General features: G+C 40.8%; 4 protein-coding genes across 6 annotated transcripts; 2 read left to right on the top strand and 2 right to left on the bottom strand.

The window, feature by feature from the left end:
* Nucleotides 1–492: 492 nt before the first annotated feature.
* Nucleotides 493–4,217, bottom strand: ccdc51 (coiled-coil domain containing 51). 3 transcript variants are annotated; one of them, XM_082533926.1, is made up of 7 exons: nucleotides 4,113–4,217; nucleotides 3,544–3,624; nucleotides 3,263–3,470; nucleotides 3,023–3,160; nucleotides 2,742–2,906; nucleotides 1,788–1,994; nucleotides 493–1,192 (listed from the first exon to the last, which is right to left on the bottom strand). In XM_082533926.1, the coding sequence occupies exons 2-7, from the start codon at nucleotides 3,546–3,548 to the stop codon at nucleotides 629–631; spliced, it is 1,287 nt and encodes a 428-aa protein (XP_082390052.1). In that variant the 5' UTR covers nucleotides 3,549–3,624; nucleotides 4,113–4,217; the 3' UTR covers nucleotides 493–628. The 3 variants fall into 3 exon arrangements, with proteins under 3 accessions (XP_082390052.1, XP_082390054.1, XP_082390053.1); XM_082533928.1 differs by having other exon boundaries at nucleotides 3,263–3,464; XM_082533927.1 differs by lacking the exon at nucleotides 4,113–4,217 and adding an exon at nucleotides 3,736–3,821.
* Nucleotides 4,218–4,240: 23 nt separating this feature from the next.
* On the top strand, nucleotides 4,241–7,633 carry tma7 (translation machinery associated 7 homolog). The gene is made up of 4 exons (XM_082533930.1): nucleotides 4,241–4,352; nucleotides 5,206–5,261; nucleotides 5,815–5,902; nucleotides 6,938–7,633. The coding sequence occupies exons 1-4, from the start codon at nucleotides 4,337–4,339 to the stop codon at nucleotides 6,970–6,972; spliced, it is 195 nt and encodes a 64-aa protein (XP_082390056.1). The 5' UTR covers nucleotides 4,241–4,336; the 3' UTR covers nucleotides 6,973–7,633.
* Nucleotides 7,346–22,529, bottom strand: LOC309706924 (deoxyribonuclease-1-like). The gene is made up of 10 exons (XM_082533925.1): nucleotides 22,420–22,529; nucleotides 16,733–16,818; nucleotides 15,740–15,828; nucleotides 15,055–15,135; nucleotides 14,635–14,747; nucleotides 12,846–12,958; nucleotides 11,926–12,083; nucleotides 11,574–11,670; nucleotides 10,291–10,363; nucleotides 7,346–9,947 (listed from the first exon to the last, which is right to left on the bottom strand). Exons 2-10 carry the CDS (start codon nucleotides 16,811–16,813, stop codon nucleotides 9,388–9,390), a joined length of 1,365 nt encoding a protein of 454 aa, XP_082390051.1. The 5' UTR covers nucleotides 16,814–16,818; nucleotides 22,420–22,529; the 3' UTR covers nucleotides 7,346–9,387.
* Nucleotides 22,462–25,231, top strand: LOC309706922 (nuclear factor 7, ovary-like). The gene has a single exon (XM_082533923.1). It carries the CDS (start codon nucleotides 22,742–22,744, stop codon nucleotides 24,146–24,148), a length of 1,407 nt encoding a protein of 468 aa, XP_082390049.1. The 5' UTR covers nucleotides 22,462–22,741; the 3' UTR covers nucleotides 24,149–25,231.
* Nucleotides 25,232–25,856: the final 625 nt, after the last annotated feature.

The raw sequence follows: 25,856 nt of genomic DNA, 5'->3' as shown, positions 1-25,856 counted from the left end.
AAGACACGAGAGAATGAACATGGGTAAGAAGCAGGAATAATAAGGCCCCATGAATTTGTCTGTATCAGCTAATCAATCAACCCAACTCACCTAAACAATGTGCTGGAGAACTTGAGTCAGACTTACTATAGTTTTGTATCTGTAAAAGTACAGAATATCACACCAGTTAATTTTTTTCCTTCAGAAGTCTACCTTTTACTTATTATTCTTTTATTTAAACCTATAATGCTAAACTATAATAACCCAGACTCAAGTTTCTTGTGGATATTTGTTGAGAAGTCTGATTCAGCGGTTTGTTCAGTTTAGACAACAAACATCATTTTTAGTTGTTGTAATGTGGGATTCTCTTCTAAGCTGCTAAACGTGACATTCACCAACATTTAGTTTATCTGCCAGCTTGAGATCAGTGAATTTTAAATATTTAGAAGCAGTTAAAATAAGTCCTCAGCCTCATTAGTGCAGTAAGCAGCAGAGGTAGATAATAAACCCAAATCAACACCTGCAGCCAGTTTATTAGATAAACCGAGTTCACTGCGGTTTGTAATTTGCACTCATTTGTTCAGATTATTAGTCCCAGTGCCCGATAGTGTTCCCGTACATTTACATATTCAAACTGGAGGTATCGTATCTAACCAGTTCCTCTGAGCAGCAGGTAGACAGCAGAGATGGTGATGGCAGTGGCGGTGTAGGCAAACACTGCATTATAAAGATTGGTGGTCCTGATTTGTTCTCCCAGAGTCCTCTGAGTCTCCTCCAGACTCCTCACCACTGCCTCAGACTCAGCTCTCTCTGGTCTCTCATGTAGCAGCTGACCAGCTTGTGTCTGAAGCTGTGGTTTGGTCTCCAGCAGCTTCCTCACGGTTGACACTTCACTTTCAACTTTCCCAAGCCCTCGTTCCAGTTGTCCCAGTTTTGGTGGCAGGGACTCTAAGAGGGACTCGGTCCTTTTGCTTCCAGTGTGGAGATCTTTTAAGGCTGAAACAGACACAGAGGGCGAGTGTGGGGCTGTGCCTTCTTTGTCCTGGCGAACAGCTCTCCTCTGTGTGAAGGTTTCACTCAGAGCAACTCTGAGACTGTCAATGAGCGTTCGGAGCTCGTCCTGCTGGGAGCGATGGTTTCCAGCCTGGATTTTCAGCGCTTCCTGCAGGCTCTCTGGACCTTTCTGGGCCTCCAGCAGCAGATTCTTCAGCTCCTGCAGAGGAGAAAAGAGAACGTATATGAGCTGAAATAACTGCTGTCTTGGTGAGGATCAGATAAAGGCAAGTGTTAATTACAGATGGGTGACATATTAAAGGAAAAATCTACATTAAGGAGGCTAGTCCAGTCATTTTTCTAACTTAACCTGTTTTTAAGTCCAAAATTGGCCTCATGAAGGCTCTCTTAAAGGAACATGGCAGTAGGTTTTGCATAGCAAACCTTCCAGAAACAGGAACTACAGTGCTATTGGGTATGGGTATAGTTCCTGAGAAAGTCCACCACTTACTCCATTTCACTCGCAGTTTCAACAACGCTTGTCAACTGTTCTCATTCATCTTTTTCATTTTCTTATTTCTTGTTGGCATTTATAACAGTAAAGCTAAAAACATTAATAAAAAAATATGAGACACTTTTCAAAAACAGGTACAAAGCTTCACATTGTTGTTAGTGTTTAGTAAGACCTAGAGTTTAGGGGAGGGTGTTGGAACAGTGCCAGCGCAGTTGCTTCAGGTAAAAAAAAAAAAAAAGAAATAAAAAAAAAAAGAATCGGTGCACTGAATGAGGTCCCCTAGTGTAGCACCCCTCCTCACCTGCAGGCGGACTCGGTTCACATATGTTGACCCCATGACTCCGATCAGGGCTCCGAGCACCGAGCCAATGATGGACCAGTTCTTGGTGCGTTCTGCTCTCGTCCTCTCCTTCTCGTGGCTTCCTCTAACGGCCGCAGAGAATAAAGAAAACTTCTCCCTCTCTGAACCCTCTGCGTTCTCGTACGCTGTCCGGAGGCGGCGCTCCTCCTGCAGTGACAGAGAGGTGGGGTTCAATTCAATCTTCTTATCAGACATCATTAACCTCCTAGGACCTGGCGTCCACATATGTGGACATCACACTTTGGGTTATTTAGACCAAAATACTCAATTTTGCTCTACAAGGGCCTGATATCCACTTACGAGGAAACTATAGAAACTTTAAACGAATGTCTAACGAATGTTAGAAACCAAAATCAGGTAAAAAAATAAAAATAAAAACCTGGTAATTCTTTGTTCTTACATTCATTGGGTCCCAATACGCCCAAATATCAAAGAGTAATTAAAAATGCATGCCATGGAAAAGTTCAGGTCTTAGGAGATTAATGATGTATGATTGTATAATGTGAACTGTGGTTAACTCAAAATAAAAGCACTTCCACTTCCACTACTGACCTCAAACCAACTATAAAACCTAAACCAACAGTTGATGGACCACGTGTTGTTATGGAAGTCTTGACCTCAATTAAAAATAAATAAAAAATTTGTTTTTAAATCCATGCTTAATAGTCTCCAACAAACCAGTGATACCTGCAGTACGGTATTTAATTTTATTTCTTGTCACTCATGGCAGTAAAGTGAATCTCTGTGGTTTTTCGACTGTCTGTGAGATTTTGGTTTGTTTTAAACAAACCATCTGAAAAACAAATTACAACAAAAGCGACATGAAATTTAAGACATTTAATTTTTAATGACTCAAGGACATGGGTTTTGTGTATTTTAATAGCTTCAGCTCACTTGTAGGAGTTTGTGCTCCATTGTGGCCAGTTCCAGGTAGTGTGGCTCCTCCCTTGAGACTCTGTCCAGTCGGTCTCTGATCTCCTTCAGCCTGCCCTGCTGAGCCTCCAGGCTAGCATGAGCCTCACGAACTATCCCTCTGGCCACCATGAATGCTGCCTCAGCCTGGAAAATACAAAGATCTGTCAGAGAACTGTATAACAAGCACCTGACATTCCTTATTCATTATCCACTAAGTCATGTCGGCACAGACTAAACTTGGACGCCGTGTTTTTACTGACCTCAGTGACCTTTGTCTGAGCCTCGCGGACCTCATTCAGCCCCACAAACTCCTCGTACTTCTCCCACCAGTGGTTTACTGTGGCAGTGGCTGCTTGAGCCGACCTCTGACTCCACTGCCGCCCAAACTCACCTGCATGCTTAAAGATAAGAGAAGAGAGAAAAAGGATGACAGTGTTCAAATTTGTTTCATTGTGTTTTGAAGTTCTGTTGTTACCGTAAGAAGAAGATCCTTTTTGTACCTGTAAGACAGTCAAGGCACGCTCCTTCAGAAGCTCTGATCCTTTTTTCCCTTCAGAAGGGGAAGGCTTGTTTGGAGGTGGTGATGGTGATGAACCAGGCTGATGGAGAGCACTGTAGGTTCGTACCTGAGTGAGTTTGCCAGGCAGTGAGTAGCGGGACAGACAGCATGAGCCATGAACCCAGAGATAGATCTGAGCACCTCTGTACCTGACAGAGTAAAGATAACATTAACCAGTTATATTTACAATCACAAATACAGATACAATGCTCACACCAGTACCTCATTGAGCAGAGCAGCAGCAGTACAGGTTAAGAATAGTCAGAGATTGACCGTCACAGCAGCCAACACTGGAACAGGCACCTGGGAGAATAAAGGGAAAACAATTTAATTTGATTAACTGTCAGCTTTATAAGATTTGTGGCATCTTGCATAAGGCAGTCCGCAGGGGGTGTGCTGTTGTAGAAGACAGACCATCTAGTAATATGGAGCTTCTTCAGATAACTTTTAAACCTCCCAGAAATCCTGCTTAGTAGTAGTGGTTATAGGCACGCTTTCAAAGGCAATTCAGGCACAGTGAGAGCTTAGTCTGCCAATAATAAGTCAAACTCGTTCCCGGTGGGTGCAGGACCTCACGAGCACTGCACTTTGTCACAGATTCGGTTCAAAAAAATGTCTGGATATAATTTTAAATATATCAAGAGTACTTTTCCACCAAGGTTACCTACTTCCTAGCTAGCTAGATGTTGCTCCATGTAGCTACCGGCTAGCTGACTTTTCATAAGTTTTAAACTGTTTTGGGACTCTGGTGATACTGTTATGTACACAGCGATATAACAGAGCAAACATACCCGTTTTCTTCAATTATGTCAGCGGACGCATAAGACACGAATTACGTTTCTTTAGGGTAACAGGATTGTAGCATATTGATGTCAAGTATTTTCTTTGAGACAGGCAACAAGCGGTCATTCTATTTCCGGTTCAACGGGGACCTAACAGCGCGGATTAGCGAGAAGTACCAGTTGTCTTCGCAGCAAACTTTCCTTTCATTTAAATTTTATAACAAGCTGTAACCATGTCTGGAAGAGAAGGTGGGAGATTGCTTCATTTGAGATTCGTCTGTAAAATCTGCACATCTTAAAAGATACTGACGATTTTCAGTTTAGCACGTTTATAGTTGGCTAATGCTAGCTGCCGCTAAAGATAACGTTTTCTCTGACCAATCGGCAGTTAAAAATGTGCCATATTACGATTTTTTTCTGTTTTGGGATATACATACGGAAGATAGAAGATATTTTAGGCCATTTTTTTTAATTATTGGGACTGAATGGACCATTCGGCTTATAAATATTATCTCAGGCAACAGACAATATAAACGAAATCTTTAAAATTTTAAATATATTCCTTCTTCTTTCTTCGAATAACCCGTGGTGGTAACTAACATTTGTATTCGAGGCTCAAGGTTTCGCGGTCATCTGGCTGCCTGTTAAGTTAAAGCAGATTTTAAGGAGTTTAGGTTAATTTTTTTTTCCAAGCAAACAAAAGTCAAGAACGCTGTGTTATTTGAATGACGTAACTTGGATCATATTCCTTCGTATATTTCATTTTTATTCACTGGCTATTGTTTATTAGATATTGTAGATTTAGTTATATTTTATATTTTATTTTCATAACAAGGTAATGAAGATTGTTTAAACTTAGTCAATTTATTTTAAAGAGAAACGTTCAGACATTGTAGTCCATTGTTATAGAATGCAATTTTTTCCCCACTGTTTTTATTAGTATACTTTTACTTTGTGGATCTGTTCTTTAAATACGTTTGCCTAGCTTAGGTTTTCATATTTTGTATCTACTTATTGTGTTATTTATTAATTTACTTTTATAGTTCTGAGTTTCATTTTGCTCTCACGGTATTTATGTATCTATGTAAATTTTATTTCTCAGGAGGTAAAAAGAAACCACTGAAGGCTCCCAAGAAACAGAACAAGGACATGGATGACGTATGTATCTGGCTCTTTCCCCCCCTCACCATAGACTGTGTAAAACATTTAATATCAAGCCTCTAAATCATTTGCATCCCTTTGTAATCAAGATAACATGGATAAGACACATTTACATTGCATCATTGCAATATTTTATACATTTCGTTTTTGTTTATTTTTTAAAGTAAAGCTGTTTTCACAGATAATTTGATACGTAAACTTTGATGTATGGATCATTTCGCTAACCCTTTCTGTTTTTTGTGATCTACTTTGTCATTTAATTCTGCTTTAGTAACCTGTATTAATGCCCATTGAAAATTAGAACTGGTGATAAAAATGTATTCCTTAACTTGTTGATAACAAAATCAAATCAAATCATTGTTACACAACCCAGTGCGATGTCTTCAGGTGTCAGCTGAGAATCTGATAAATGGAAATCAGATGAAATATAAATTTTTGTTATTTGACTGAAGGGAAGAAATATTCAGAGGTAAATGTCAGCTGTGGTTTGGAATGAGCTGAGCATAAGACAGAAGCGTAGAAAGATTTTAGATTGTATGCGTCTCCGTAGGATGATGTAGCCTTCAAGCAGAAGCAGAAGGACGAACAGAAGGCCCTGGATGCGTTGAAAGCCAAAGCATCAGGAAAAGGACCTTTGAGTAAGAGCTGTGTTTATATTTTTACTTTATTTGTAAAGAACTATGCACAAAAACAAGAAGTGAAGAAATACACCAGATTTATGTACTCCCGCAACTACTGCTACACTGCTCCGTGATCAGGTGCACACAGGAGTGATAAAATGCAAAATACATACTCAAAGCACAAGTTACAAGTGGAGTAATATAATACATGAATAATACCAATAATACCTGAAAACCTCCAGCCCCAGTCCCACACACAAAAAACAAACCAAGAAAACCCACACACTATAAAACCTTTGTATCTATATCCACCCAACATTCAATCACCAGACCATCCCACGTATATAGAAACAGAAAAAATCCAGATCAGGTTGAATTTATTAATTTTGTTTCATAATGACAAACCTTACATATTTCCAAACATACACATCATGATCATACACACCAGCTGTGGTGTTTCTATAACTGATACGTTACCAGCACACAGTGAGAGTTCAGGAATACAGTGACTTCAGCAGAGTGCTGAGCTGCAGGATTCAGGTGATCTGCCAGTTTCTGTAGCCATTTCAGTTTTCAGGGTTCACTTTTTGCAATTTTCTTATTTCCGTCCATAGACTGCTTTCAGATGTTTGTCAACTTGGTAGCTTAACCTTGCTTAACATTTCTTACCATGGCTACAGTGAAAGCCTCAGGTTAGCCCTGGTGTTTCACTGTACAGCTTGCACTTTCTCTGCAGGTCAGGAAACTGAAACAAACCCCAAACTTGCAGCAAATTTAGTCCAAAGTAGACCTCATGTCTCTCTGATGTTTGTGTCTCCTTTAAAATTCAAATATTTTATACTTTGTTTATGCTATTTTGTTTATGCAGTGATCTCTTCTTTTAAAAAAATAAAGTAAATTTATGTTATTGTTTGAGAAAACCTCTAATTTTAAAGTCTTTCAGTCATCAATATATTTTCAAACTTGAAATCTCACTGGTCACAGTTGTGGCTGCAGTTTTAATTAGATGCTTTCTAACACCCAATCTTTTTGTTTGCTTTCTCTCTCTTTCAGCTGGAGGTGGCATCAAGAAATCTGGGAAGAAGTAAAACCTGAGCTGCTGATTTTTGTTTGATCCTGTTCTCGCTTCCTTCGTCTTTTTGCTGAAAGACTACAGTTTGTTTTGCTCGTTAAAAAATAAACCGCATCAAACTCAAAACCTGCTCGGGTGCTCAACCTTTAGTGGAGTAGTACAGGGAATAAATTTAACGATGTTAGGTTTTCAAGGACAATGGCCCTCCAACTGTGATATTTCACTCATACACACAGATCAGCCACAAATCATTATTGTGTGGAGGCGTTGGCAGTGGATCTCTTTGGGCTCTTTCTGCCCATCGAGCCTGATTAGATTGAGGTCTGGGTATTTTTGGAGGCCAGGCCAACACCTTCATGTTTCTTAAGCAGTTTTTGCTTTGTGTATAGTTCATTGTCCTGCTAGAGGAGGCTGCTGCCATGCACCAATGTTTAGGTAGGCGATGACATCCTGTTCTAATGTTGTGGCTGATCAGCGTATATTGACCAATATCTTTAAATCTAGTTATGAAATGAAATGAAGGCCTGCAGCTTAAGATGTGGAAGGACTGTAAAACTAATGTCCACTGCATTTTGTGTCCATATGAAATTTCTAACCATCACAAACCAGCCCAAGTCCATGAGTTTTGTTATCTTGTAAAGAGGGAGATGCCAATAAAGTTTTTTGTTTTTAATTAATGCTTGTTATTATTTGTTCTTTTTAAAAGAATTTGGTAAGAAATCACTTAAAGCTTAATTATCAAGCTGTGTTTAAAATAACAGTAGTGATGAAGCTTTATTTGAAATGCTATTAAAATGTTTAATCTGTTTCTGGTTTTATTAAATTAAACAACAGCACTTTAGGACTGAAGAGACAACTGAAGTGTTGTAGTTACATACAGATTAAACAAAAAGGCACATACATGCTTGTAGCATTTTTTTTCAACTCAATATTTCTCATTCAGCAATAGAAACTGCTCTCAAAGTATGTATATAAAAGATGTTGCTTCAGTCTGAAAAGTGAAGCCAGTGCAGACATGCCTGGAGACATGTCTAATAGCCAGCAGGGGGTGGCAGAAAGAGTAGTGATTGTATAGGATTATAAAGGAAAGCGCTCACTGCTTTTCCTTTTTGACCTTAGTAAATACTTTAATGAGTTCATGGCCGCAATTGGTAGTTTCAAGTTTCACTGAACACGATATGTTTATTTTGTAAATTATGTTCTCCATTAATGTGAAAAAGCTACGCTAGATCACTCGATTTCATGTTAAGATCTACTGCGTACTTGTGACTTTGGTGAAAGTGGTAGGCAATAGCACTTTGCAAATCAGTGGATGATGTCACAGTGGCACACCTTCCGTCTTTCATCTATACAGTCTTTGAAAGCTACAACCCTGTTTATTAAACCATGAGTTAGACTCTAGCTAACAATTATAAGTAATGCTGAGCCTGAGAACAGATGTGTTAACGCTATTGTATGAAATCACTTTTCCAATATTTCCATCTCCTTTAAAGTAACTCTTATCTTGTGGATTTTGTTGTCCCAATAAATACATAGTATAAATTGTAAAATTGTGATTTTAATATTTATTTCAATTGTGTCGTGTTAAAAGCATAGCTTCACAGTCAGTTTTTTTTAATGGGATATATATACAATTTCATTACAGTAGAAAATTTTAAAATATAACTCTTAAAGGGGACTAAGTGACAAAAACTAAATCCCTGTGATAGGTTTGTAGCATAAACCTATTCGCTGGAACGTTAAGGACAATTTAATTACACAGCAAATTAAGACACGAGTAGGCAAAGTTTTTCATGTTTCTCGTGCACGGGAGAGAACTGGACAAACGCCGCTCCTTCGCTTGACCCCAGTTGCTCTCATCTTCTCCCCCGTAACACTGCTCTTTTATTGAGGTTACATGAATATGCATAGGTGCATTAACATACACACAAAGAGTACCTTGCCTGTGCGTTGTGTAAGTGTGTGTGTGTGGGGGGGTGGGGTCAGAGTGTGACCCCATAAACAACTTCCCTAACCCTGCTGGTTTGGAAGTCCAGCAGTTCATCTAAACAAAAGGCACTTAGACTAGAACAGATATAGACAGTTTATCCTACCATAAAACAATAAGAGAAGGTATGACCTCTCCCATGCTCCCAGAATGTGGGTGTGAATGCCAGAACACTGTGGAATGCACACCAAGCCTATGCAGACTGCCAAAGATCACACATCCTATCACTACACAATCGATTATACACCTCTAAGCATATATGGTTAAATATTTCTAAGCATAAATGACAATAAACAATATAAATCTAACACCCTGAATTAGAAAAAGAGTACAGCTCAAATGAGGTCAACCGACAGGGACAGCAGGTTATACTGCTGAACTCGTCCAACCCAAAACAAAAACAAACATAAACAAACAAACGCATCACAAATTTCACATCCTCAATCACAGAAACAACTTAGCCATCTTCCCGTCAATATCATTTTCATCCTCGTCATCATCATCAGCTGGTTCCACATTCTTGGCGCCTTTGGCTCTGTAGGCAGCCACTTCCATCTCATATTTTTCCTTCAGTTTGGCGTACTTGGCCTCATAGGGGGTCTTTTCTGTGGTACTCATCTTTTTCCACATCTCACCAGACTTCTTGGCGATGTCAGTGATGGAGATCCCCGGGTTATCCGCCTTGATCTTTTCACGGTGTTCAGAGTTGAAGATGAAGAAAGCAGAAGGTGGCTTTTTGGGCGCGTTGGGGTCCTTCTTCTTCTTCTTGCCCTTCTTGGCACCTGCAGGTGATACATAGGACTTCATCTCCTGGTCATACCGGCACTTGTCATTCTTGGCCATCTCTTTGAACTTTGCCTTCTCCTCAGGTGACATGGACTTCCATTTTTCTGAGCACAGTTTGGAATTCTCTGCTAATGTTACTTTGGCTCCTGGCTTTGGCTCCTTATAGAAGTCCTCAACAAAGAATGCGTAGGCGGGGGTTGGTCCTTTCAGCTTTTTGGCTGCAATTAATTTGTTCTAATTAATTAATTTTAAACATGTTTGCATGTATAAATATTTTCTTTGAGCAGAAAGTTCATATCACACTTTGAACATGTCAGGAAAAAACAAATTCTGCATCTAGTTGATTTTGAACTCACTCTCTGAACATGATCTGCATATATTCAACGTAAGCATATCTTTCTAACAAATGTCTAAAACGTGTGTAAGTTTTATTTTTTACATTTTTGGGAAAGATTAAAAAAAACATTTCTTAATAAGAATGAAAAACTGACTTCACAATTTTAACAGGTCTTGTAGTATTATGGTACATAAGCCTTGGATATGCATAAATATCCTGCTTACCGTTTCCTTCATCTGTCTCAACTATGGACCTCAACTCAACCTCCACTGGATAATGGTCACTCACTTTCAGAGCCTGCAAAAGAAACAAAATGTACTGATTAATAGTTTTTGAACAAATATCGAGGTCTAGCTGAATGTCCCCATGAATCAGCGGTTTGTGCATGGGGTATGTTGTCTGGGGTTGCTAGGGTCTTACAAAAGCAAAATGGTGTTGGGTGAGGGGCCAAGAGAGTGTTTCACAAAACCCTATGAGGACACACTCAAGGGACCAGTTTACCCTCCTGGGACAAGGTTAGGTCTGGGGTGAGAGCTTGATGCTGTGCACCTGGTGTGCAGGTTCAGCCTGAAGAGGCAAAACCTAATGACAGTGACATGATCCTGGGCCATATTGGCCCAGCATTCTTAGTTTTCATGTGTTTTGGGTTTTGTTCTTTATGTATGCCGTGGTTTCTAGGTTGTTCTGTTAAGATGTTCCTTATTTGATTACCCCCCGTGTGCCCCTCTGTGTATCTGTGAGCCCTCGTTTCCCCTCCTTGTGTTTTATTCCATGTTTTCCCCAGCCTGTTATGTCTGTGCTCTCCTCAGGCTGTCTCTCTTTTCTCTCCAGCAATAAAGCTGTGTTTTTGAGTTCATTCCTGCCTCCGTGAGCTTGCGTTTGGGTCCTCATCCTGCCTGCACACAGCCGCAAACATGACAGACAGTATGGAAAGTATCCATACTGTCATAATGACAGTATGGATACTTTCCATACTGCAGTGGTTTACATTTTCAAAGACAATGAGCTGACAGGCCAAGGGTAGAGTCTTTGTCAAACCCAGGTCATAGAGTTACCAAGGACACTTGAAAAGAGTGACTGTAACACTGTTAATAATTTACCCTAAAGTTTTGTTTGTAAGAATAAAGGTCCGACGTCACTGAACTCTCTCTTTTTTTCTCCCCCTATAAAGACAAGTTGAAAGCTTGCTGATTTTCAACATATTTGTGGCCATTGATTGACGGCCTCTTAGGAATTTTAATTAAAGCCATAACACCATACCGCAGCTGCACTTTGGTACCGTCTTTAAGCAACCATGCCAGCTTTTACACACCGAGTTCTGTTTTTCATGTCCAGCTATTTCAGTGATCTTTAAACAGACTGAGTGATGTGACAAAAACACAATTATCTGCCTTATAATTTAGTGTCTAAAACCCTTCTGACTAATCATATTCTACGTGTGATATTGCAAATGAGGCAGAGAATATAAGAGTAATTCATTTGGTGAAAACCATTAATCAAAACAGACCTGCTCATCATTGAGATTAAACTCCTCCTTGAAGTTGAAGGCTTTTGCAGATTCTGGTTCCACAGCATTAAGCATGTCATCTCCATAGACCACGATCCTTAACACAGATAGGGAAAAAGGCTTATTTTAAAAACCCATAATACCAAATTTAAATACATAATTAGAAAAAAGCAAGAACATTTAGCACCACTCCATTTTAATGTGGCAAAACAAAAGAATCTACTCCTCCTTATTTCAGATAATTTGAAGAAACAGCGTGATGTGTTTATTTTCTTGCTGACGAACAGATCGATACCAGTCTCACGTCTGTCGATTCAAAATAAAGCTGCAGCCAGCACCTGCTATGCATTACCTGTCATAGGTGTTGGTGTTCTTGGTGCTTGTTGTAGTGTCGACGTTATCTCCAATCAGCCAGTGGAAGTTCTTGTCTTCACGAATGCGAATGGTCTTCATGTCACGGTTGGAAACGTACGAGCCGTCTGCATTGAAGTCACCCAAGATCATAATGTTCTGCAGCACAGACATGAAATATTTGCATTTGAGTGTTTTGCTTTAACTCCTCAATATATATTTGTTTTGTTTTCCCAGTTTAGTGGTTGGATTGGTTCATACGCCTTTTACTACACATCCATCCATCCATCTTCATCCGCTTTGTCCGGGGCCGGGTCGCGGGGGCAGCAGCCTAAGCAAAGAGGCCCAGACCTCCCTCTCCCCAGCCACCTCCTCCAGCTTATCCGGGGGAATACCAAGGCGTTCCCAGGCCAGCCGAGAGATATAATCTCTCCAGCGTGTCCTGGGTCTGCCCCGGGGCCTCCTCCCGGTGGGACATGCCTGGAACACCTCACCCAGGAGGCGCCCAGGGGGCATCCTTGTCAGATGCCCGAACCACCTCAGCTGGCTCCTTTCGATGTGGAGCAGCAGCTCTGAGCCCCTCCCGGATGGCCGAACTTCTCACCCTATCTCTAAGGGAGAGGCCAGCCACCCTTCGGAGGAAGCTCATTTCTGCCGCTTGTATCCGCGATCTCGTTCTTTCGGTCACTACCCACAGCTCGTGGCCATAGGTGAGGGTAGGGATGTAGATCGACCGGTAAATTGAGAGCTTCGCTTTTACACTCAGCTCCCTCTTCACCACGACGGACCGGTGCAGCGTCCGCATTACTACACAACTCTGTCAAAATCTACAAATTTTCACGAAAGTATGAATTCCTGCTTTCTCTGTTGTGCAACCAACCCAAGCTACAAAGCTTTAGACACTCTCTAACTTCTCCTTACATCAGTATTCCATTTCGTCTTAATAATCTTGATGACATCGTATAGTTCATCGAGCTCCTCCACAGAGTCCGTTGGTTTGGTGTGAACTGGGATCATAACCAGGTCCTCCACAACTACAGCGAGAACACAAATACACACAGTTTACATCCATGACTCAGTAAAAGGGCTAGATGTTACAGTCCCTGATAATGCATTGCTTTAAATGGAGAGACTCTTGAGGGATCTCTGTTATGAGGAAAGGCAGCCCAGAAACTTTACCAGCAGCAAACATCGTTGTGTGCCTCAACTTTCGGTCTTTTACCCAGGCTAATCTGCCATTTTTTCTTCCTTGGTTAGGTTTAGGAATTAGAGATCTGATCTAGATTATCATATTAAAATTTGGGACACATTGTCAATTGTGGACCTTGGATTCATCGGGTGTTTTGGCCATTATCACTAAACACCCTCATCCAAGGAGGCCCTGCCAGGGTTGATCAGGCCCTGGAGTGTGTCACTGGTTTATGTTATTTCTCTTCTTTCTTCTGTTTAGTTTTCTACAGTTTATTTTCTGTCTATTCACTGCAACTGAGAAATAATACTTACCTCTTTAGCATTTATGGAGCCTCACTTCTTCAAAGGGCTAGAAAAGGTGATAGAGAGAAGTAAGACAAGAGGGACAAGATAGGAGAGAGCAGAGAAGAGAGCTGGAAGGGGGGCTGGGGCTGGCTTTCCACACCTCCCCGCTGGATTGGGCTGTACGCTCTACCTCCCCACTGCCTCCCAGAAAAGGGAAGAAGAGCAGAGGGGAGAAGAGGAGAATATTTATTTTCTCTCGCAGTTAGCTGACTGCCTTAACTGCCCAAGTGATGTCAGCCCTTTTTAGGCATAGCCAGTGACTGGTCCTCTCAGCAGTGTCCTCTGATCCCAATCTCTCTAAGCAGTTTGGCTGTTGTACTGGCAACACAGCCCCTGCACCCCACTTCCACCTGGTGCACCTTGATCTTCCAGCCTGTGTCCTCTGCCTCAACTGCCAAGTTGGCTTAGCGCAGCTTCTTCCGCTCAAATGCTTCCTCAATTGCTTCCTCCCATGGTACCGTCAGCTCAATGATGTACGCATGTTTTTGAGAGTTAGACCAAAGGACGAGGTCTGGTCGCAGAGTAGTTGTTACGATCTCTGTGGGAAAAATTTGCCTCTGATCCAAGTCCACTTGCATCTGCCAATCCCTGGCAGCCTTCAGCAGGCCCAGGTCCTGGGCTGAGGGGCTTGTCCTCGGCTTGTCTCCCTCCCGGACAAATGTTGATGAAAACTGATGCTCCTCTTGGTTCGTGAAAGGTTGAGCGTTGATGGATTTCCTTTTGCACTCAACTTTCTCGGCTAGACACCTGAGGACCTGGTTGTGAATTTGTGCTTGAGTGTATCTGGGACTGTACACAGGGGGCAGGACTACATTCAAGTCTTACTGATTATTTACATTAGTGTAAATTAGTTCAAATTATTGATTGCCTTTTAATAACATTTATGAAATAATTATATATTACTTAATTACCCTAAAGTTAAAACCAGCTGATTTTCTCTCCATACAAATACACACTTCCCCATAATGTGTAAACAGATTTAGATTATCACAGCTTTAAAAAAAAAAACCTGGACCAGAGACTCATCTGTACATCCAGGTTACATAAAGGTGCAGCCAACAGGAAGGCCACAGAAGACATAGTATCAGCTTTAAAGTGAGCTGTTACACTGATTACACACAAGCTTAACTCCCTGTTGATCCTTGCATTTGTTTCCATGACAAACATATCCTACCTGTATTGCTGCATCTTAATTTCAGGATGTAGGGGTCTCTGTTAATAACATCTTTTCCTGTTGTTGCCTCTTCATTAAACTGCTCATGGTTCACCAACGTAACCACATCACTTCTACACACACACACACACACACACACACACACACACACACACACACACACACACACACACACACAGTGTGGATGTTAATAATATAGTCATCTCAACTCTGGCTCTGAGCAATGAAGCACTGTCCACCTGCTTCCGTTTGCATGGACAAGCCAATCTGAAGAAAGTTTGCTTAAAGCAAGAGGGCTTTAAGGAGCACTGCACCAAGGCCCGGCAGAACTGTGAAGCATGCAAAGCTGCTCTAGTGAGTTCAAGAATAAAAATTTGAAGCTGCAAATGAACAGGATGTGTGTTGTCAGTGAACTCTCACTTGTAGATGAACATGAACTGCTCCTTGTAGCGTGTACTGCCCAGACGATCACTGATGTTATAGGTGTATCCCTCGTGGACTCTGAGAAGATATAAGTTGAGAGAAATTTTGTATAATTCTTTAATTTTGGTCCATTAAATCATGTTATGTCCTCTGATTCTCTGAAAAGAATTGGTTCAGGATGAATGTGTAACGCTTTAGTGAAACATTACCTTTTCATTTAACACAAAAAGCAGGTCAAAGTTGAATTTTTTACATTCATTCAAACTTTATTTCCAAATTACAGTTTGCCTGACAATAAGATGAACATGACCAACAACATAAATTGTTAACATCAGCAGTTTTTAGTGTTGTCATTACAGCTGTCACGCTATCAGACTTTAATACATGATTATTGAAGCCGAAAGAATTCCTGATAATAATATTATTGCATAATACTATTATACAGATGCTGCCAATAAGTGTGCTATTTAAAAAAGGAAATGTACCATTGTGTTTATAATACACAAATAACTTCAGAAGTAACTGTGTAAATATTCTTTAATGTAATAATCCTTAAAAATCGTAATCATTTTTGGTTACCATGAGAAAATTGTTATTCTTTGGGCCACCATCATCATGCTTAAACACGAGCACCCTAAATGATAATAACAGCGATGATGCTGGAAACAAAGCATTTCCTTACTTGTTGAGTTCTTTCATGAAGATTTCTATGGACTCTCCGCTGGTGTCCACCACCTCCAGGATCAGAATGATGTCATATCGAGACACAATCTTTGAAACAGAGAGAAAAAAAAAGCTGAACTGATCAGATGCGTTACTACCTTAAAGATAATTGTTCAGTTAAGATTTAGCTCTTCCAGATATGTAAAATATAAACTGACATTTTTCTATGTTTTAAAAAAAAATACTTATGTAAATATTCTGAGTTGCAACAATAAAGCTGAAGAGGTATCAAAAAAAGACAGAGATGGGAACAATCAGAGAAATGCTGAGTGACTTAAATTGTGTGGTTATAGAGGTAATGGTGGTTCTGTGAATGAAGGGCAAGCTGCCACTGAGCGTGGTTACTTGAAGGGACAACAGGCCAGTGGATCCACGTTTAAATTAACACACCCTGATTGTGTGTTTGCTATTGTGGTTCCTAAACAGCCGACACTCAGGGCGGCTGACCTGTACAGTGGCTTGTTGACTAAATATGAAACAGATCTAATACAATAACAATAATAAAACATGGGTTTAAGCAAAGAATTGGAAATGTAACCTCATCACCAGAATAAAAGTAAAGTAAAAACCAGTGATTCAATGATACAGCAAGAAACCACAAGTCAAAATACAACTTACTCCATGTATTTCAGTATATTTTCAGATGCATATATAGGATTACATTTTTACTTAAACAGTGAGTCCTGATACTTATTTTACCACTTTGCAACTCAGCTATTTAATAGAAAGTTTTTATATAATACTTAATTACTTAAATACTTAATAATTGGTAGGAGGGCTGGACTACTTTTCTACATTGTTATCGTCCTCTGTCTTCTTTCCGTGACAAAAAGGCAAAGCTTACTATTTTGTCACATGATCAGACATTTTAATGAAAGCAGGAGCCAGACCTGCAGGTCATTTACAGTTTTGTAAGGTGAAAGTATGTGTGGGCTTTTATACTGGTTATTACCTTAGTCAGGATTTCGAGGACATCAGGGTCTGACACTTTCTTCTTTCCAAACTTCTTAATGTTAAAAGATGCTATTTTCATGATGGCTGCAAAAAGAGGACAAGCATAGCAATCAGAATTATTGTCTGAAGGCCAAGAAAAATTCCCAACAGATATTCCCATTTTTCCAAGTGGACCATTATTGCTTTTGCCATACTGGTCCACTTGATTGTCATAGTTTATTCGATCTACCCGAGCACCCAGCCCCGGACACTGAGAACCACCAACGGGTGGGAGCATCAGCCACTTGCAGCGAGCGTAGTTGGGGAAGATAGGCATTGTATAGGAATTTCTTTTACTTATGTATTAATCACATTATTTTATCCTATAATGCCTTGATGCCACTGGATTTTAACATATCTCACACTCATACAGTAAGATAAATGGTGGGGTCTAGTAAGGACGTTGGGGGAAGCAGACAGCTCCACAGAAAGAAACCTTTGTCTCTTTGAGGACTCTGGGAGGTAGCAAGGGAGTGTGAAACAGCTGTGTACTGCCTTTTGTTCTTGAAGAAGGTATTTAACTGGGAACCATGTTAGGCTCAGTTATACTCATCCAACATGGAGGCACACAGAACTAAACACTGCACACACACTCATACCACCATCATCTCTGTGCCCAAGAACAGCAAACCCTCATCCCTGAACGATTACCGGCCAGTTGCACTGACCTCGGTAGTAATGAAGGTGTTTGAGAGGCTGCTGAAGAACATCATCTCCTCCTCCATCCCAGACACCACAGATCCGCTGCAGTTCGCCTACAGATCCAACAGATCCACAGAGGATGCCATCGCCCACGTCCTACACACCACTCTCAGCCATGTGGACAAGAAACAGGGTAACTATGTGCGAATGCTGTTTGTTGATTACAGTTCAGCGTTTAACACAATAGTGCCCTGCAGACTGTTCACAAAGCTGAGGGATCTGGGACTTAACAGCCGTCTGTGTGCATGGGTGTTGGACTTCCTCACTGGCAGAACTCAGGTGGTGAGGGTGGGCAGGTGCTTCTCCAACAGCATCACCATCAACACAGGAGCACCTCAGGGATGTGTCCTCTCGCCACTGCTCTACTCCCTCTACACTTCAGACTGTGTGGCCACCCATGGCTCCAACACCATTGTGAAGTTTGCTGACGACACAGTGGTGTTGGGTGCCATCTCCAACAACGATGAGACGGCCTGCATGGATGAAGTGAAGAATCTGGCATCGTGGTGCCAGGACAACCACCTCCAGCTGAACGTCGGCAAGACCAAGGAGCTGGTGGTGGACTTCAGAAGGGGTCAGCACAGAGACTACAAGCCCATTATCATCAATGGAGCTCCAGTGGAGAGGGTGCAGTCCTTCAAGTATCTTGGTGTCCACATCTCCTCAGACCTGACATGGGCTGCCCACATTCAGGTCCAGACCAAAAAGGCTAGGCAGCGCCTGTATCACCTACGACAACTGAAGAAGTTCAGGGTCTCTCCAAAGATCCTCAGGATTTTCTATACAGGCGCTGTGGAGAGCATCCTCACACAGAACATGACATCGTGGTTTGGGAACAGCTGTGTGAAGGACCAAAAAGCTCTCCAGAGAGTGATCCATACAGCAGAACGCTGCTGCAGGATTGCTCTCCCCCCGCTTCAGGACACCTACACCAGGAGATGCCGGACTAGAGCAGCGCAGATACTGAAGGACCCGTCCCATCCTGGCAACAAACTGTTCCAACTTCTGCAATCTGGTAGAAGGTTCCGCATCTTCCGGGCAAGGACAGAGAGACTCAAGAGGAGCTTCTATCCCCAAGCCATCCGTGCCCTAAACACACACACCCGCCCTCTCACATCATCTATAATTGACTGAGTCAGGACTCTTCCAGACACTAAACCAAGGCACAATGTACATTTCAATTCCTTTAATTTTAAATATGTTTATATTGTCTATCCTGTAAAATAGTCAGATGTCTATTCACATTAATGTGCAGAATTCACCTGCTTGCTGCTACTGCTGCACATTCACCCAATGTATATATCTATATATATCTATATCTATATCTATATCTATATATATATATATATATATATAAAATGTTTTTCCTCTACACCCCCCCCCCCCCCCCCCCAAATTTTTTGCACGTCGAGGAGCGTGTCAGGCTACATTTCACTGTGTGTTATACTTGTATAACTATGCATGTGACAAATAAAGAACCTTGAACCTTGAACCTTGAACCATACTCCCCAAAAATACTCTGTACCCCAAGGTCCAGGGACCCCCAGAAGAGCAATCCACCCCCAGACCCAGGAAATGGTTCCATTTACTCTGGGGTGGACACAAGCAGACTGCCCCCAGTCCTGCAGCAGCAGGAAGGCCCAACAGCCCAGACCCCAACCAGACGGCCAGCTCCTTCTCCCGCACCCTGCCCCAAAAGGCGCACAGAGAATGGGGTTATGAAGACCCCATACAAGGGGCATGGTACCAATGACCCTCTGTCAGATAGCAGCTGGCCTCAGCACGGCCCCTCCTGAGAACCCTCAATGTCTACATGTATTTAAAATTGAGAGGTGGGCACCTGCACCAGAGGTGAGGCTGAATAAACCCACTCTGGGCAGCTTTCCCAATCGGCTGAGGCCTTCATGAAACACTACAAAGTTCATATTTTCTGCAAATAACCCATGTTTTTTCCCCACGGGACAATTTAAATGTTTGATAGTTGTTTGAATTGTACAACAGGTGTATTCACCTTTATGGAGAAACTAAAAGGATGGACATAAATACATAAAATAATTAATGAAATCAAGTATGAAAGATTAACCTGAAATAAGTAAAAGAAAATCTTGTTCAGACTCCAAAATACATGAATACATTTTAACCTGTTTTTAAATTAGTGTTTGATTAAATCAGATGATTTTTTTCTGTGTTTATTTTTATTTTTAGTCGAAATGTATCTTTTGATTTTAATTTTTCTATTGCATTTGTTTTTCTTATTTGAGGACCTTTTTAAACAACATTAAACATTTTGGAGTTTTTTTTTTTTTGCTGCTGCTGACGTATTTTAACAAATCAGTAAGCTCTTCTCAAAATCCTCCCCACTGAGATCCCTCACATTAGTGTGAGGAACGAAGACAGGAAACCTGTTCTAACAGGTTCAGTCTCCGTCTTTACAGCACTGCTTTCCAAAGCCCCGTCTCCGTTGAGCTGAGTCTATACCTGCAGCTTTACATCAATACTGCACCTTTAATACTCTATCAGTGACTCATATACACTTTTTCCTAACCCACGTACCAGCCAACAAATGTAAAAGGAAATTAAAGGGTTTACTAGAAGTCAAAACACAGTGGGTGTGACACTGACTCCATGCAGCAGTTGTGAGTCTCCAGTGATGCCTTTTCCTGCCAGATATGCTCCTTATAGAAGCAGCTTCTTCAGTTTAACCATCAGCTGTAGGGAGTTTTAATCATTAGAATTAAAGGATCTAAGCCGTCATATATGGTTTTAAATAAAGACTTCAGGTCATGTACAAAGAATGTTTACGACCTAAACACTTTCTACCCTTTCATCAACATGACATTAATCAGAGATGATACTCCTAATATGCTCAAACCTTCCATTTGCAAGGTACAGCCAATCAGAAGAGAAGTTGAAATAAGTTGATTCAGACAGGGGATGAACAGAGCAGCACCGAGGCTTAGCACAAAATAAATATGGATTATTTTTAACTGAATCATGCAAAGCTACACATACAAGAAGTAGGTGATGCGTCAGCTCAACAACAGTCTAGAGAATCATCTGTACTGTGACTGATACTTGCACCTGACATTTACTGTGCTTGTTGTGTCTTTTTAACTACATTTATTAAACTATGCCTAATATGTGTTTCCTCATTCAATTTATATAACTATTTTGATTTTTAACTTTGTTACTGTAGTGTTTCTTTCACTTTGGTTCGTTCCATTTATAAATCTATTCTGACAAAGGCTGCATTCAGTTTTTCTTTTGGTATAAACGTAATACTTTAAGTACACAAGGACAAGTTAGAAAACCTCTAAGTAAAAAAAAAAAGTTAGGTATGTAATAACAGAAAAAAATGAGGCAGGTGTCTTGTTGTGATAGGGTGAGGTGCTCATCCTTTCAGGACTGCCTCTGAGCAGAGTTGGTTTTGGGTACTCGACTAGCCTGCACGCCTCCTAGATGTTTTGGGCATGTCCAAGTGGAGCAGACTGAGGACACGCTCTGCAGAATGCATCAGCTGACTTGGGGAATCCTTCGAAACGCTGGAGTGTGTGGCGGGGAGAAGGAGATCTGGAGAGGCTCAGACTCAGCTAATGGTGGAAAACTAATAAACAAAATAAAGAATGAACAGTTGTTCACAGGCCTGGGTATGAGTCCACACACATCAAGGTGGATATTAACTGTCAGTGTTCCCGCCCTGGCGCCACTTATTGTTTCCAAGTTGTGGTTTAACCGAGCACAAAAAAATGTTGTCGGACTGGTTTGCTTTTGTGCTCCTATTTAGACACCCGATCAGAAGAGATTGCAGCTGATAACAGCTGCAACAAAGCAAGCAACCTCAATCCTGATGATGTTTTGGTAAAAACTGGGAGAAGGTCAGGGGTTCGAATCCACTGAACGCCTACCCTGAGGCACCCATGAGCAACGTACCGTCCCTACACACTGCTCCCCAGGCGCTGCATTGGTGGCTGCCCACTGCCTCACTGTGTGAATGGGTTAAATGCATTTTTCCACCCAGCAGTGGTGGTAAACTCAAAACAAGACGCAAAAAGAAACTATATCAAAATGGACCATGGACCATGACAGAAAGACCAGCACTCATTTCCTGTTTCAGACACCTGCTCAATGATGACCAAGGTGCACTAACGCCAACAAAGTATTAACTGCAACCCAAATAATCTCCTCTCCTTAAACTTGTCCAGGTTTTTTCCTACTAACCTAAAGGAGCACTTACCAAATCTTTTTTTGCTGTAATACGTCAGTTAGAGGGCAGGTTCAAATGTGTTCTTGGGTCATTTCGTTTGGAGACTTGTCGGTGGTTTGCACCAATCATGTGTGGTTCTCCCTCTGGCTGCATGGATTTTTATTGGGTACTCTGGCTTACTTCCTTCCTCCCTAAGAAATTCATTCTAAATTAGCCATGTGAATGTGACTGTGAGTGATTATCTGCCTCTTTGTGTTGGCCCTGTGATTACAACCAAGCCAGAGCATACCCTGCCTCTTTTCCCACAATCCTGAATTTGATAAGTAAATTTAATCAAATGGATTTGTATATTTGTATTTTTACTGCTCTGTGTAAGTTCACACTGAGATATTTATAATTCCTGCTGGACTCCTTTGTTTTTTTCTTTACTTGACTTTGACATTTGCTTTTCTTGCACTTTTACCTTAATTTCCTACATCTTGGCCTCTTTCATGAGCCACAGTTTGTTCCACCTCTATTTAACATTGTTCATTAAAAGCTTTCATTAAAAAACAAAAAACAAAAAAACAAAAACAGTTATGTATTCATAATAGCAGAAGGAGTCATTGTACTTTGGTAGCCTTTAAAAGGATTGCCATGGAAAAACAAGACAAAACATGGTGATGACAAGGTAAAGGAATCAGGTTTGAATTTGCAAGACAGAGCTCATCCTATTACTCTACCATGACATATTTGCTTACATTATGTGGCAGTCTCCAAGCAGTGTGACAGGCTCCTTTAAGTGAAACCCACTGATGGGTGGGCGAAGCTCCACCTCTAACCGCAGGACCAAAAAACACAGGAAATGTATTTCTCTCAGCTATTGTTCACTGGAAGAGAGGCTCCAACTGAGAGGAAAGGGGAAATAATTCTTCACAGCAGAAGTAAACGTAACACAGCATCGTAATCCTGCATTTCAACCTGCCTTTGACTGAAGAAAAACAAGCAAAGAGAAAGTGAAGTTGAACTTCCTCCTTTCATGCTCTGCGCTGTAGCTTTTTACTTTCAACTGAGAACGAGAGAATGGCTTATAATCCAGAGAAGGACCTGTCCTGTCCTGTCTGCCATGACATCTTTGATATTCCTGTCGTCCTGGCATGCAGCCACAGCTTCTGTAAAACCTGTGTGGAGACCTGGTGGAGAGACAAACCCATAAAAGAGTGTCCGGTTTGTAAGGAAAGACCTTTGCTGGGTGAGCCACCGGTTAGTTCAGCCTTAAAGAACCTGTGTGAGGCCTTCTTACAAAAGAAAGATCAAAATGCTTCTGCATTCTCTGAAACTGTTTGCAGTTTGCACCATGAGAAACTGAGAGTCTTCTGTTTGAATCATCAGCAGCCAGCGTGCCTCGTCTGTCGAGATTCAAAAATACATCTCGGCCACAGCTTCAGACCCGTTAATGAAGCTGCAGAAGATCACAGAAAGGATCTCAAGGAATCCTTGAAACCTTTACAGGAGAAACTGAAAGTGTTTGAAGAAGTTAAAGAAAAGTTTGATGAAGCAGCAGAACACATTAGGGTCCAGGCCCAGCAGGCAGAGAAACAAATTAAGGAGGAGTTTAAGAAGTTGCATCAGTTTCTACAAGATGAAGAGGAGGCCAGAATCACTGCTTTAAAAGAGGAAGAGGAGCAGAAGAGTCAAATGATGAAGGGGAAGATTGAAGGTCTGAGCAGAGAGATAGCCGCTCTTTCAGAAATAATCAGAGCCACGGAAGAGGAGCTGAGAGCTGAAGATGTCTCGTTCCTGCAGAACTACAAAGCTGCAGTGGAATTAATCCAGCAGTGCCCTCTGTTGGATGATCCAGAGCTGGCCACAGGAGCTCTGATAGATATGGCCAAACACCTGGGCAACCTAACCTACAACATCTGGAATGAGATGAAGGCGATAGTCTCCTACTTTCCTGTGATTCTGGATCCAAACACAGCTCATCCAGAGCTCATCCTATCAGAAGATCTGACTGCCGTAAGATCTGTAGAGGGGCATCAGCTTCCTGACAATCCGGAGAGGTTTGGCTGCTATTGCATTGTCCTGGGCTCTGAGGGCTTTGACTCAGGCACCCACAGCTGGGATGTTGAGGTTAGAGACTCTACAGGCTGGGTCTTGGGTGTAGCAGCAGAGTCTGTACAAAGAAAAAGTGAAATAAAATCTGGACTTTGGCGGATAATGGGGCTAATTGAAGATAAATATGCAGCATGCTCCCCATCACAACACACCTTTATTCACCCACTGAAGGAGTTCCAGCGGATCAGAGTTCATCTGAACTGGGACGAAGGAAAGCTGTCATTCTCTGATCTCGATACTGACACACACATACACACCTTCATACACACTTTCACGGAGAAGCTGTTTCCATACTTCATCAATAAGAAAGAACACCAGCTAAAAATACTTCCGCTGAAGGTTTCTACAACAGTAAAACTGCTTAATCAATGAAAATGATGGGATTATCAAATACTATAGGTCATTTTATTTGTTCAAAGATCTTTTCTTTGTTCTTGACTTCTGATGAAGCTAATATTGAAAGCATGCTAATGTTACTTAAACGACACATGCTTAAGATTTTGTACTGAGTTTGAATAGGTCAGATCATTTTGTATGGTATGTTAGGCTGGGAAAGAAAAAAAGTCTGAGTTGAATATGATGTCAATTACTATAATGGACATTTCACAATAAAATTCACATCATGTAAATATATTTCTTTCAGTAATGTTGTATCTAATGTAGGTTAATGTAAGCGACTAGCTTATTTGGATTTTGGTATGCATGCCTTCTGGTCCACTAGCATTTTAGATAGCAGCTAAATTGCAACGTGCATGTCTGGTAGCATTGGCAATTTTTAAAACAAAAAGTTGGGCTATAGCAAATGCTTTTGTTTTGTTTTTGTTGTAAAATCAAAGGATTTTTCATTATAAAATGTTTTCAATATTTGTTTGTGTTAGTTTTACAGTGGCTCAATATTCATTTGATACAATAAAGGGATGGCGTCTCATTTCACCACAAAAATCAGTGTTGGCTAATACTGAATATACTGATCATGTATTAGTCTGCTGATGTTTTAAACACTTTGTGGTTCAAGTAGCTTTACAATTGTCCATCCATCCATTTTCTTCCACTTATCCAGGTCAGCATGGTGTTGTGGTGGGGTGTATGTCAGGCTCCACCACAACACCACTCAGCCAATGCTATGCACTAAGTATGTAGCATTAGCTTATGAGTTTGCACCCTCTACGGTTCTGTGTTCTGTAATTTCCATTTATGTATTTATTCTATGGTGTGTGTTTCTTATAATCTCTCATGCATACTGTATGTCTTGACAAGTGTGTGTATGTGGTGGGGCTGATGTTACACACTTACATAAATATTGTCATGAATAGCAGTCTGAAGACAAACCAGACTTGTGGTTGTGGCAGGAACATTTCTTATATCTCATGTTATATCATTATAAGCAACACAAGCTTCTTCGCTAAAGCAATGGTAGCAAGTTTAACTGTAAATAAATATCTGTACCTGTTTTAAGGAGCTTCATTGTGTTTTATTTCATTTTTTTTATCAACCAATAGTTTTCCATTCATACGCTTATCTTTTATTCAACTTTTGAAGAATCTGTGCATTCCAGTGATAAAATATCCAAACAGAAAATCCAAGAAGGTGAAGTAAAATTCGGGCGAAGAGATTACTTCTTCTTCTTTGGACTGCTCTTTTTAGGGATCCTCACAGCAGATCATCTAATCCTGTCTCTAGCACCCTCTTCTGTCACACCACTGCTGCTGACAGTTTCAATTTCTAGTTTTTCCAATTCAATTTTTATTGACAGACTTTATGTCCATAGTCCAAAAAAAAAAAAGAAAAAGAAACAAGACAAAACACAACATATAAACCTTAATAAAAAAATATTAAATATTTGTAAAAATATAAAATCATAATATACATAAAATACACAATTACTTAGAAGAAATCAATAAATACACAAACACTTCAGCCAGTGCTTCCTCAGACTAGATGAGTAACTGGAACCACTCACCGCCGGATCTGTGAGTGCTAAAATTATACTGTTACTAGAGCCATCCAGTTGTTCCCTAAAAGTGAACATCAGATTTCTTAAACGTGCTTTAAAAATCCAAACACCCACAGCTACAAACAT

Source organism: Aulonocara stuartgranti (assembly GCF_965226115.1).
Source record: "Aulonocara stuartgranti genome assembly, chromosome: 5".
Lineage (NCBI taxonomy): Eukaryota > Metazoa > Chordata > Actinopteri > Cichliformes > Cichlidae > Aulonocara > Aulonocara stuartgranti.
The sequence above is the reverse complement of the archived record's forward strand: the minus strand, read 5'-3'. Positions and strand labels throughout refer to the sequence as shown.